At 46.5% G+C, this 13,641-nt stretch overlaps 4 protein-coding genes across 4 annotated transcripts; 2 read left to right on the top strand and 2 right to left on the bottom strand.

Moving 5' to 3' along the window:
* Nucleotides 1-1,325: 1,325 nt before the first annotated feature.
* Nucleotides 1,326-4,010, top strand: LOC128720330 (pre-mRNA-splicing factor syf1 homolog). The gene is made up of 2 exons (XM_053813996.1): nt 1,326-1,367; nt 1,464-4,010. The coding sequence occupies exons 1-2, from the start codon at nt 1,326-1,328 to the stop codon at nt 4,008-4,010; spliced, it is 2,589 nt and encodes an 862-aa protein (XP_053669971.1).
* A 188-nt stretch (nt 4,011-4,198) lies between these two features.
* On the bottom strand, nt 4,199-9,656 carry LOC128731423 (eIF-2-alpha kinase GCN2). Its single transcript, XM_053824544.1, has 6 exons — nt 9,600-9,656; nt 9,296-9,453; nt 6,964-9,209; nt 6,011-6,892; nt 5,299-5,893; nt 4,199-5,228 (listed from the first exon to the last, which is right to left on the bottom strand). Exons 1-6 carry the CDS (start codon nt 9,654-9,656, stop codon nt 4,247-4,249), a joined length of 4,920 nt encoding a protein of 1,639 aa, XP_053680519.1. The 3' UTR covers nt 4,199-4,246.
* Nucleotides 9,657-10,007: 351 nt separating this feature from the next.
* Nucleotides 10,008-10,468, bottom strand: LOC128720182 (enhancer of yellow 2 transcription factor-like). Its single transcript, XM_053813836.1, has 2 exons — nt 10,326-10,468; nt 10,008-10,235 (listed from the first exon to the last, which is right to left on the bottom strand). Exons 1-2 carry the CDS (start codon nt 10,376-10,378, stop codon nt 10,013-10,015), a joined length of 276 nt encoding a protein of 91 aa, XP_053669811.1. The 5' UTR covers nt 10,379-10,468; the 3' UTR covers nt 10,008-10,012.
* Nucleotides 10,469-11,497: 1,029 nt separating this feature from the next.
* On the top strand, nt 11,498-13,611 carry LOC128731518 (F-box only protein 42). Its single transcript, XM_053824644.1, has 2 exons — nt 11,498-11,621; nt 11,695-13,611. The coding sequence occupies exons 1-2, from the start codon at nt 11,498-11,500 to the stop codon at nt 13,539-13,541; spliced, it is 1,971 nt and encodes a 656-aa protein (XP_053680619.1). The 3' UTR covers nt 13,542-13,611.
* Nucleotides 13,612-13,641: the final 30 nt, after the last annotated feature.

Genomic DNA, 13,641 nt, shown 5'->3' with positions numbered 1-13,641 from the left:
AATGCAAAAAAAAACCTTCGTACAATGTTGCAAATTATAGCTATGTGCGATGCACCTGCCATGCACACAGAGGTCCTGAAATTATCCGTTGATTGGCACCACGCCTATTTCAAACACCATTGCACATCGTTAGCGAATTTAAACTGTCCTTCGTGAAACATAACATAATCCAACACTTTAAATCCCCGAAGCATGCGCTGTTTTTGTCTTGTGTTTTGTTTAGCTTCGTAATAACAAATCCGTAATCTTAAAATAACTACACTGCCACTGTTTGTACCCTATTTAATCAACCCCGATCGGTTTTGCAATTCAAATTCGAGCCTCTGCTCTTGAGTTTTGTAGCTACCGATAGATAAGAGATTCGCCTACGACAGCATGTTCAAACATCTGCTTGATCACTTTCGCTTTTGTAAAAGAAAAGGAAACCCATCGTGCGCTATTTCTACCGCGGCGATGTTCTGTTTTCCATCGCCTCCGTCAGGGCGGCATTTTCCTACGCTCTGGTCACCCTGTCATTTGTTGACACATTGCTATCCACCGAGGGTGCATCGTTGCCCTGCGATATCGCACCCCATGGGCTGAGGGCTTGAAACGTAACTTGAAGCCCATCGTCAACTGCGTGGTTTGCTTGCACGTAAACTGCACAACCTCACTCGACACCCACTCTAGCATGGTTTTCCTAAGCGCTGCATCCGCCTGCACTTCTTTTCGCCTGCTCCTCTGCTGACAACACTCTATCTTGTGGTACAGAACCGAATGGCTGGTGGGGTTGGGGTGTGTTTTCGGGGCATTTAAATAGCTACATAGTAGTCAACCATGCGCGGTGAGTGTGAAGGGGATGTGTTGTATGCGGATGCGCGGGAAAGGTAGGAGGGGTAGAGAATATTATCATTTATCAAGTAGCCGAATAAGATTGCATTTTAATGCAACAAAACAAAAATACGCCGACTGCATTCTATCGTTGCTGTTGAAACATTCACACCCATTCCGTTTAACAATTTTCAATTAATAAACGTTATACTAAAACATGTATGCTAAAATTGTACAAAAAGTACCTTCCATGGTATATTTCCCGTACAATTACTGTTCGGATACCACTAAATTGTAATTCTATTTATTTTTGTGAGGATAGGGTTGAGCTACCCTTTCTGCCGATTCTGCTTTACTGGCAACACTGGCAGCAACCCTTATTTAATGTCATGCTGCTGTCAATAAAATGTTTCTTGTTGTTCACCGGCTACGAACTATTTGATGCCTGTCGCAAGCACGCCTAAACGAAAACTAAGCATAGATTACTAGTCGCAGACGCACTTAAACATAAAAGTATGCCGATTGCATCGGAAGAGAATCTTGCGGATGTCTTTTTCGTAAGTAGTTTGATTTCTAAGATGCGCACGTGGGTTTGGCGTGTATGTGCACCCACTGATGTACACCACTGGGTTGTGTCTTTTCGTGTTTTGCAGAATGATGAGGACCTGCCGTACGAAGAGGAGATCCTTCGCAATGCATACTCCGTTAAACACTGGATGCGCTATGTGGAACACAAGCGCAATGCCCCTCGATTCGTTATCAACACCGTGTTCGAGCGAGCGCTAAAGGAGCTTCCTGGTTCGTACAAACTTTGGTACAACTACCTCAAAACGCTACGTAAGCAGGTGAAGGGAAAATGCATCACCGACAGTGAGTATGAAGAGGTTAACAACGCGTTCGAACGGGCACTCGTCTTTATGCACAAGATGCCCCGCATTTGGATGGATTATTGCTCGTTTATGACATCCCAGTGTAAGATCACGCGCACACGCCAAGTCTTCGATCGTGCATTACGTGCACTTCCCATCACGCAGCACCACCGCATATGGCCGCTCTATCTCGAATTTTTGAAACGTTTCGACATTCCCGAAACAGCGGTGCGCGTGTGGCGTCGCTATCTTAAGCTATGTCCGGAAGACGCCGAAGAGTACGTCGAGTTCCTGCAATCGATCGGGCACTTAGACGAAGCAGCCCAGCAGCTTGCCAGCATAGTTGACAATGAAAATTTTGTCTCCAAACACGGCAAATCGAATCACCAATTGTGGAACGAGCTATGTGAGCTCATTTCCAAGAACCCAGACAAGGTGCACTCGCTCAACGTGGACGGCATTATTCGTGGCGGACTGCGGCGTTACACAGACCAGCTGGGCCACCTTTGGAATTCACTCGCAGGATACTACGTGCGCAGCGGATTGTTCGATCGGGCACGCGATATTTACGAAGAAGCTATTCAAACGGTAACGACGGTACGCGATTTTAGCCAGGTGTTTGATGCGTACGCGCAGTTCGAGGAGCTTAGTCTCAGCAAAGTGATGGAGGCCCTCGAGCGCAACCCCAATCCAACCGAAGATGACGAAGTGGACGTTGAGCTGCGCATGGCTCGATTCGAGTATCTCATGGAGCGCCGCTTGCTGTTACTGAACAGTGTTCTTCTACGACAAAATCCACACAATGTTGCGGAATGGCACAAACGTGTGGAGCTGTACGAAGGGAAGCCTCACGAGATCATAAACACCTATACGGAGGCGGTTCACACAGTTCAACCAAAGCTGGCCGTAGGCAAACTTTACACGCTCTGGGTTGCTTTTGCAAAGTTTTACGAAGCGAATAAACAGCTTGCGGATGCCCGGATCGTTTTTGAAAAAGCGGTCCAAGTGGATTATCTTAAAGTGGACGAACTTGCCAGCGTATGGTGCGAGTGGTCCGAAATGGAGATCCGTCAAGAGCAGTTTGAAGAGGCGCTACGGATCATGCAGAGAGCGACCGCCATGCCGAAGCGTAAGGTGGCCTACCACGACGACACGGAAACGGTGCAGATGCGTGTGTACAAGTCGCTCAAGCTGTGGTCCATGTATGCGGATTTGGAAGAGAGCTTTGGTACGTTCAAGACGTGCAAGCAAGTGTACGATCGTATCATCGATCTGAAGATTTGCACGCCGCAAATCATCATCAACTTTGGTATGTTCCTGGAGGAGCACAATTACTTCGAGGAAGCTTTCAAAGCCTACGAAAAGGGCATTGCCCTGTTTAAATGGCCGAATGTGTACGACATTTGGAACACCTACTTGACGAAGTTTTTACACCGCTACGGTGGTCAGAAGCTGGAGCGTGCTCGCGATCTTTTCGAGCAATGCCTGGATGGTTGTCCACCGGAGCTAGCCAAGAATCTGTACCTTTTGTATGCAAAGCTCGAAGAACAACACGGCTTGGCGAGACATGCGATGGCTGTGTACGAGCGCGCTACGACGGCCGTTAAGGAAGAAGAAATGTACGCGATGTTTAACCTTTACGTGAAGAAGGCAGCCGATATTTACGGTATTCCCCGGACGCGTCAAATCTACGAAAAGGCAATCGAGGTTCTGCCGGAAGCCGATTCACGCAAAATGTGTGTTCTCTTTGCCGAAATGGAAACTAAGCTGGGCGAAATCGACCGCGCACGCGCAATCTACGCCCACTGCAGCCAAATGTGTGATCCTCGTGTAACGGCCGATTTCTGGCAAACGTGGAAAGAGTTCGAGATCCGGCACGGCAACGAGGACACGATGAGAGAAATGCTGCGTATCAAGCGCTCGATACAGGCGACCTATAACACTCAAATTAACATGATGTCGGCGGCACTGATCAATGCTGCCGTAACGACAGGCGAACCGCCCAAGGATGCCATGCGAGCCTTAGAAGTAAAGGCAGCTGAAACGACGGCACGAGCAATCGCGGCTGTTGGTGCGAGCGGCGGCAACATAATGTTCGTGAGAGGCGAAACGCAGGGTGGAACCGCGAAGGATGATCGCGTGGTAAATCCCGACGAAATCGATATAGATGACGAAGACGAGGAGGAAGAAGATGATGCTATCGAAGGGAATGATGGCGATGAAGATATCACCAAAAAGGTACCAATCGAGCGGCAGAACATTCCAGCAAAGGTGTTTGGCAACCTCCGCCGACCATCAGAGGAGCAAGATGACAATGGGATGAACGAATGAAAAGTTTCCAGTAGTTATCTTGAAGAAGCATTGCATTCATCGAAAAAGGTACCGAAGCATTTTTTTTAATCTATGGGAAAGAAACTAATATTATAACATTTAACAAACATTACTTGGCTGGGTTTTAATACAACAAATTTATTATAGATTTAAGAAATACACTTCCGACGATTTCGGCAGAAGTGGATAGAAACAGCACATCTTAAAAACCGCGTAGACGCGGTGCTCGATTATGTTCATAAGATCAACCGACAGAACGTATCGATAACACTGTATACACCGACGATCGGCGTCGTTCCCTTGCTTTGCGAAAAATGATCAACAATTTCGCAGTAAATTTCCGTTAGCTGACGCTTGTACTTAGGATGACGCTCGCACAAACTATGTAGTTCCGCACGATCTGTAGTAGAGCCAGCTTGCACATCATCGTCCTCGAACGATCCACACTCGAGAGGATCTATAAGACCGACTAGTCCGCGAAGCGGTGAACTCGGAACGTCCACCATGATGAGAGTAACCTTTTCCTTGCGATGAAACTTAGACAACACGGGCGACAGCTTGTGTTCTACCAGGTGCTCGTAGCGGCGCTTTTTACTGGTGTTGATTTTTTCACTAGTGAGAAACACAAGATCTAGCGGTGGCGAGCTGTTGATCGTTTGTTGCTGGTTGGCTACAGCCGAGGCGGCAACCGAACCTTGTTTCGTTGACGCCGAGGAAGAGGCCGTAAGAAAAGTTGTGGAATACAAAAACGAAGCAGATGTTGACGGACCACAGAGAGTGGCACTTTGTAAACCCTGAGATATTTCACTCATAGTCACGTCCGTTCTGCGGAAGGTGCGCATAATGTACGCTATCAAATCGGGACGGGTAACATGACGTTCTTGAAATCTATCGTTGTTCCAAAACCGCACACGGAGTTCTCCACCATCTCCTAGCAGCACGACCACGTTGGCACCTGCTTCCTTCCCGAGATCATCTACTGCACCGGCAACAGTTTCTACCACGCCTGTCTTGATTCCGTTAGACCAAAGCGGACGAAGAATTTGCGCCACCTCTTTGAGCTGCGGTCGAGAACCGGTAACACAGATCAACACCTCGAGTGGCTCGTAACCGGACGTTGGAGAAATTGCGTTTACGAGTTTATCAAGCAGAAACGAAAAACCAGCCCCACTCAATTCCACCTTTGGCACTTGAAGTCCATTGTTGATACCAGATTTTCTATAATGAATTAAAGAAAGTAATAGAAGTAAAAGTACTCGGATAAAAAAGAGACACCACTGATACTTACTGATATTCAGCTAGCTTGCCATCGTAACGGCCACCCACAGCGATCGTAGTAAGAGGATTTTTGCGCTTTTGTTTCAACTCTCCAAGCAGTTGCCATACGATTCCACCACTCTTTGCCTTCTCGTAATTTACCGGCAATCCGGGGCATATGTTGAGAGGACACTGGACGCCCATATTTTGTGCTAAAGTAACTACTGCTTCCAACTCTCGAACTGCAACCTTTGCAAAGCTGGCCGCTTCGCCTTTCCCACGAATAATGGTCCGAAGGATGCTGCCTCCAAGTTGATCCACTGAGGACAGCTCTAGCTGTAGTGCATCGCACAAATAGCCAACATTCACCTTAGACGATCCGCCACCGATTTGAGCCGTAATTAACGTCGACAACTGAAATCTTGAGATCTTTTCATCCAAAAACTCAGCCACAATCTCGAACAGCTCCCTGTATTTGTCGGCTGGTACGCTGCAGTGAATGAGTAACGCACGCAACAAGCCGATATGATTGAGACGAAAGAACACGTTTCGGCCCTGGAGCAGATCCAGCTCACGCATCACGTCCGTTGCAATCGCAAGTAATTCCGCATCAGTGATGAGATGTCCTAGCCATGTGAGGAAAAAAGAAATGTAAAATTAAAATGGTGTACAACACGTCTCGGAGCTACGGCTGTAAAATATAAAGCCTGGCGTTCAAATCACTTCCCGTGAGCAATACGCACCTCTGCTGGGAGTCACTATATCGAAGGCACATTCATATACCTGTTTTGGGTGGAAGTTGAATACTTTCTTTTCCCGGTAAACGCGACCAATCGAATATCGGCGAATGTTTCTGATGCCATTCAGGGAGACGTGGCGCAAGAAGGGTAGCCTTAAATCGTCTGGTAGGGTCACCACGCTACCCGAATGTGTCATCAGTTTGACCGTGTTCAATCGAGCCACGTGATGCTTCGTATATGGCGTGAGTAGAGGCGTCACGACCTCAATTGCACCGTGCTTACGGAAAAGCGCAATAATCTTTGCCTTGACGTAATCGAACCGAGGTAAAATCGGTATCATAGGCACCATGTCAAAGTGGTAGCTCAATTCGCAAATAGCATCACTTTCCTGCGCGAAGCATCGTGCAATCAAATGCTTGTAGTGACGCGATTGTGGATTCGCAAGTATGTGTCGTATGACGTCTTGCATTTCTTCGGCTTCCAGGCGCGTCCGAGGTACTAGCTCCGAGGACAATAGCTCTTCCGCTGTGGGACGTTTAGGCGGATCATGATTCAGCAGCCAACGGATCACTTGCACCAGTCGTGCATATCGTGTATCAGAGAGCAAAGATTCTGGCAGTCGAATCGCGTCCGAACGTAGATCCATCAATGTTTTGACTCGCTCCATGCCGGTATTCAGGGGCGGTGAGCTCATTTCGAAAAGAATGATACCGAGCGAGTAAAGATCAACCTTTTGATTGTAGGTCGAGCGAGACGCATTTCCGGTGAGCTCCGGTGCCACGTACAGAGCAGTACCAACTTTACCGGTCAACGAATATCCAATGTCGGATGATTTTCCTGGCGTCGGATTAGCCGGGACAAGATGTGCGTGGGCAAGCTGAGGAGCTAAAAATGAAAATAATGAATTAAATCATACCGCCAATATGAAAAATCACACACATCCACACCCCTCGTACCGTTCTGATGGCTTTGATTTTGAAGTGCCAGAATACTCGTTGTAGCGAGACCAAAATCACCAATCTTTACCTGATCCCGCGAGTCAAGAAAAATGTTAACCGGTTTCAAATCTCGATGAATCATGCCCTGCTGATGGATGTGGCTGAGGCCTTCCACGATTTCCCGAAACAATCGCCACACGCGGTCCACATCCTGAAACAATCCACCATCGATCGCAGTCCGGAGCGTACTCTTCTCACAGAATTCCATCTGGATGTACATGTACAGCACCTCAGGGGTAATGTTTGCTGTATGGGATGGTGTTTTCTTCCCGCCATCTGCAGCATTTTCCACAGCCGACACACCATCACCGTAACTATTGTACGAAGCTACCTCGCCATTCGATCCAACAAACTCTATGCCACCGGAGCTATCCTCGATGCTGTCGTTAGGACACTTGTTGTGATCTTCTACCGAGCCACTGCTGCTGGTGCTGCTTTCTTCATCGAGACAATGCGTTTCATCCTCATCTTCATCATCATCATCCTCCTCATCGCTACTAGAATCGTTTGGCATGAAATCCACCAACCAATCGGTGTTCTTATCGCCATTCTTCATAATGCCCGGCGTTGCACCACGAGCACGCGAAGTCCTTCGCTTTGGCGCACTTGTCACCGACCACTCACAGCTGCTAACGCCGGCATTCTCTCCTTCAGTGTCCGTACTCGTTAGCTCCGAAGGACTGATAGCTTCCACCCAGCTGTTGTAGTAACGGACAACGTTCTCATGGTTCAAGCGTGACAATAATTCCACCTCACGGGTCATTTTCTTGTAAAATTGCTTGCTTCGAGCCGGCAAGCGTATGCGCTTAATTGCGTACTCACGATTATCGAGCTTATTCCGTACCTTAAGTACATCGCCGTATGCACCTTTCCCAAGGTACGACAGCATTTCAAACTCTTTTTGAATGCGCGATTTTTCGTGACTTGCCACCGAACTATTCATGACCAAAGGCATGTACGGTTGTTGACCATGGTCTGGTCTATGGGCCACCACTTGAACAGTCGAGTACGGTGCCTGTGTTGGAGCAAATGCCACTGTTGGCTGCTGTTGGCCTACGGCATTATGATCGTTATGCAGAAATGGATGATCAACTAGTTCGGTGGCGGAAATGGTGCGCTCGGATTTACATTTTTCGACGAAATCTCTCATCTCCGAGTGAGGCGCAAAAAGCGCCTCGATCAAACCACCCATTGCAGGCAAATCTGGACTGCGGAGCGATGGATGAATCTGATGGTGACCTTCCAGTAGTTCTTGGATGCAAGGTATCAAACGATAATCGGCCACTCGCACCATCCCAGCATTGTCGATGAAAACAGTTGAATCGGACAGGTTATCATGAGAAACGCCGTTGTTGTGTAGGTAGATCAGTGCCTCCAGAGTTCCTTTAGCCACCATGCTCACGCCCTCGATGCTCCATCCAAGCGAACCGGATATGCCGAACAAACTAGTCCCAAGGATGAACTCTTGTGCGACAAATAACGCCAACGCGTCCTTGCCCACGCGACAAAGCACTCCTTCGTACGCGATCAGGTGTTTGTGTTTAAGGGTAGTTAACCCTTCCAGCATCCGCTCCATATCGCTCACCACCAATTCTACGGGGCGGCCTCGAATCGTTTTGTTTTCGCTCGAACAATCGTCATCGAAGTGAAGCGTCCATTCGGTGAGATAGACTAGTTCGCCCGTTTGTTGATCAATTCCCGAATACGTGATGCAACCACGCTGCGAATGGCCCAAGCAGCTACCGCGTAATACTTTCCTTCCATCGCGAAAGCAAAGTAGCTCGCTGCGGCGATGGTCGAGACAGAACCCACCTTCGCTATTCTCCGTGGACGAAGTGGAGTGTAGCCGGTGCATGGGACTGGTTTCATTCAAGCTGTGCCGAGACTCGCGCCTTGTGCGTTCCAGCTCTTTTTTGCGTCGCTGTAGCTGATCTTGTATCGCTTGGCGCTTCAGGTTCTCCTCAGCTTGCAACGTGTTCTGGCGAGCGAGTGCTTGCTTCTGTTGGTTCGCCAACATCTCATCATAGAAGCTGCCCTTCGGTGGATGATTATGCTGATGCAAGAATGCTTGCACATTGTTGGCCAGCTCGAAAATCATTACCTCACCTTTTAACTCATCTGCCAGCCGCTGCAGCTGTTCGGTTAGCTCACGCACCAAACTATCCGAAAGTCCAATGGCATTGTTCAGCTCTATGTTAGGTGGACTAAAACCAAAAAAATAATAATGCACCATTTTTTAAAATTCTAGCATTTAGAACAAAATCATGAGAAAATTCGTTCAGCTACCCACCACTTTGGATATTTCGGTGAGCAGCATACGTGCAAGTCTGTCTTCACGTACGCCTCCTTGGCAGATCCTTTCTGCGGTGTGAGGTGCAACCTCAACTCCAGTGGCTTCCATTTCCCGCCTTTAGGACGTAAATCTTCCACTTCATCGTGAAAAATTGACTGTGCGTGACGAAAACAGCAGAACCCGATGCAACAGGCCTGGTTAGCAACATCATCTAGTTTACTGGTATCACTCCATATGGCATATACAAACCGGTGCACGGTATTCGACAACACCTGCTCTTTCAACCCGGCGTTTTCCTTACCTTAATTACTTCCAATTCGTTTTCCTGTCGTTCGCGGAAAGTTTCCTTTTTAGCCATGACCATGGGTCGACGCGAACCAGCAAATTACGATCTAGTAACCATGTTGCCAAGGAACGTACCGTGGATGATACAACGTTGCTTTTCACAGAAATAAGCACTACTTCATTGATAAAAATTGCTGTGAGGAGTGCGCAGCGCCTGTTCCCCATTGACGTTTGAATGCGTCGTGTTGCGCTGCTCAAAACCAAAACAAGCGAGGGCACCATCGTTTCGACTGACAGACAGCGCCAATCCAGATTCTTTCACGAACTGATAGACTAGTTTATTCGTAAAACATTTTATTCAATGTATTTTACCCACTAAGCTTAATCAATCTTACTCTTTATATTTGTATATCATCCCCTCGAACCACCTCACTGATCAATCTTTTCCTGCTGTATTAGGATCATTCTAATTTTCTGCAGAAGCTCCTTTTTCACTACATCGGGAATCAGAGTACGAGCTTCCGGCGTCACGACCTGCACTACAGAATCCACATTTGTTAAGCCATTGTCCGCAATGGCCTGCCGGCAGAGCAACCGTACCTGGTCGTCCCATCCGCTCTCGATGAGTCGCAGTCGAAGGAGATCTTTCAGTCTGCTCCGATAACAAGAAACGGGGTAAGCATCAAGATGCCATTAGTATTTAACTCCAAAATATCGATCGATAATTTGTTGGAAGGCTTACTTAGTACGGTCTCCGTGCAGAATAGTAATTTGATCTACGCTTTTACTATACATTTCACGAATGTTTGTTATTGTTTGTTTTGTTTTTGTAACGCTTCGTAACTTATTCACTTAACAATTTTGTTTGGCTTTCCCAGAACGCTGTTTGCTGTCTTCGGGCAACAAACTTTTGACAATTCATGAAGAATGGTGTAGAAGGATAATGTGTTGTCATCTTTGTATTTTGTTCAATGAGATTTGATTACGATTATTGCAGTATTTTAAGAAATATATTCAACATGAAGCTCAATCAAAAGTTCCCAAATCGTTGTTTGTATAGTACGTACCTTACATTTGAGATAAACTGAAAAACAAAAGAGACGAAGTCGTAGAGAGAAATCTATCGTACTTATTATGTTTTATATAAAACTGTTTGGTTAATCTAATTTTTGCAAACATGTGTAATTATAATGATAAATTACATATACGCCGCTAACAATTTTCTAACGACTTCTATTTTGTCACATTTAGCTTTTAAATAAATTGCTCCTATTTATGACAATGCGTATGTCATCGCATGGGTGTGATAGAACCTATTGTTTTGGATTTCATTGTTGTTGGTGAAGAGTTTTGTGATTTTTCAAAATATAAAACTAATTTTAAGTTTTTGTCCTGATTTGGCTCTCAATTGAACTTGAAGAAGTTTTCATAAAGACACTAACCTACGTATGTACTGATGTTAATGCACGATTAACCCCAATTCTCTCTTTGATTTCATTCTGTATTTTTTTTTCATGAGTGTGTATACATATTGAACATACTGTTATTTCACCAAACATCCAACCAACAGTCCAGACATTTTACACCCTTGTTCATTAAAACAGAATCAAAAACATCGGAATCAACTCCCTACAATTCCTTGCGGATCGCTAACTAATTCAGGTGTTGTGTATCCGTAGTACAAAAACACAATAAACATGTAACAGTGGCCTTAGCATTCAGCCCCTTTGAGTGATGCTGTAAAATGGTGCCTAGGATCAGTCACTCCATTGCTTGATCCTTCTCAGATCCTTCATTAGAATTTTGATTCAAATTAGATGTGTTTGTTCGAAGGATGTTATGAACTAGAAACATTTGAAGATCTTTTTTTTTCTTTACAATTAAGATAGCTATAGACGTTGGGGAGGCGTTGGAATGGCTGCTAGTATCAATGATTTGCCGAATGAAATACTCCAGTTCGTGTTCAGCTTGCTACCTCCATACGAGCCCCTGGAAAACTGCGCGGCAGTTTGCAAACGATGGAATTTGCTGGCAAAAAGTAAGTATTATGGGCCGTTTTGAACAACAATGGAGAAATTTCAAATCCTCTGTTGTAAATCGCAATGTTACAGATGTGAAAGCAAGAACGAATGCAAATCTACAAAAAGGATTCATTGATTTCAATCTCTGTTGGAAGGAAATCTTGAACGAGTCGACTCCCCGAATAGCAGCTAGGTTTGGACATGCTAGCCAGCTACACCGTAACTCCATGTATGTCTTTGGTGGCGCTTCATCGTATGATACCATGTTCAACGACCTTTGGAAGTTTGATCTTTCTCGGCGCGAATGGATACGACCGATTTCTATGGGAACGTACCCGTGTCCAAAGGCTGGTGCTTCGCTGGTGTGTTACAACAACTCGCTTGTACTGTATGGCGGTTGGCGCCATCCGTCCACTGTTTTGGAAATATGCGCGCTGCTTAACGAGCTGCACGTGTACAACATCGCCGAAAACCGTTGGACGGCACACAATCATGCCTTCGGACCGCCACCGATGACGGGACACACTGCAACGGTACACAAAAATCAGATGGTTTTGTTCGGGGGCTACCAACAAAACCACGATAGACACTGCACCTCAAACGACATATGGGTGCTAGACTTGGAGCGGTTTATCTGGAAGAAACCAGACGTGTCCGATTTAAAACCCTCGCCAAGGTATGGTCAATTTCAGATGGCTGTAGACGAAAACCATATTCTAGTGCTAGGAGGAACGGGCGGGGTCAATAGAATGTACAATGATGCGTGGCTGCTAGACATGCGAAAGGACACGTGGGTTTGGAAACGTGTGCAGGTGAAAAATAAGCAAAGTACCATCATACATAATTGGTACTATTCGGCATGTATTGTCGGTTCAAAGGTGGTTGTATTAGGGCCTTCCTCTCCCAACGATTTGCAAAATAGGCCCACGGGCCTTCGACTGCAACCCGTCGCACGAGCCCGCCCCAACATGGAGCACCAGCACAATCGGTTGGGAATGCATCAGGGCATGCAAGGTGCCGAGCCAAACATACCACGTAATAGCCTCGCACAAAGACCCAATCTACCACCGCCTGCACCAGCAGCTGTTCAAGCGCCACTGCTAGCCCCGCCAGGTCCTGCATTATCTAGCAAAGAGAATGCTACCCCTTCGTTGTCAGCTGCTTCTAAAACAACTGAGCGAATATCGAGCAATGTGCCCACGGAGGTGAAACCTGGCCCTTCCGGACTGCGGTCGCTAAGTAGCCCCAATAGTGGACCATCTCAACGTCCCATGCCTGTAATTAGAAATGCTTTCGGGCGACAATCTTCGGAAGATGATAATTTACCAAAACGCTTCAATCAGCAGCTATTGGAACAGAATCACATGGGAATGGCCGCATTTAGTGTCGATTCGTTAAGTAATCCTTCTTCAGCAAGTTTCAGGGAACGGCAGCTCGAGCGGTTGCGGAAAATGGAAGAAAAAATAGCTGCTATGCGTCGCGCTAAAGAATTGGATCAGCAACAACAGCATCAGCAGGAGCAACAACGGCAACAAAACCCACAAAGAGTAAACGGGCGTCAGGATGATCCACCACAAAATGAATCGAAAGAATACGGGCCAGGGAATAGAGAAACCAACAAGGATAAATCCGTAAATAAGAGTGATCCGTTTGACCCGATAACGCCCAAGCGTATCAAACGGAACGGTATGGCCATTTACGTATGCGACGTATCAAATATTCTCCCATGCAGTGGGGCAGAGCCATATATTGAATGGCAGGAATCCAAAAATGGCGGTTTGCTCGCAGGTGCCCCAGGTCTCTACACCTTCTTTACGATGGTTAACGGAACTGGTGAGCTGATTGTTTTCGGCGGTTTAACCAAAAACTATGAATCGGAATCTTTGTCTGTTACCAATGCCGTACATTTTCTCACTGTTCCCACAACCGTTGTGTAAGGTTTACTCCCGCGTTATGCATGATCCTGCATAAAAAGCTTAGTAACTGTATTAATTTTTCCACGTCTAGCACTCCCAGTAAATAAATCTATTGTTGAAA

The sequence above is a fragment of the Anopheles nili genome, chromosome 2 (genome assembly GCF_943737925.1).
Source record: "Anopheles nili chromosome 2, idAnoNiliSN_F5_01, whole genome shotgun sequence".
In the NCBI taxonomy this organism is placed as follows: Eukaryota; Metazoa; Arthropoda; class Insecta; order Diptera; family Culicidae; genus Anopheles; species Anopheles nili.
Note: the sequence above shows the minus strand (reverse complement) of the source record. Positions and strands in the feature narration are given on the sequence as shown.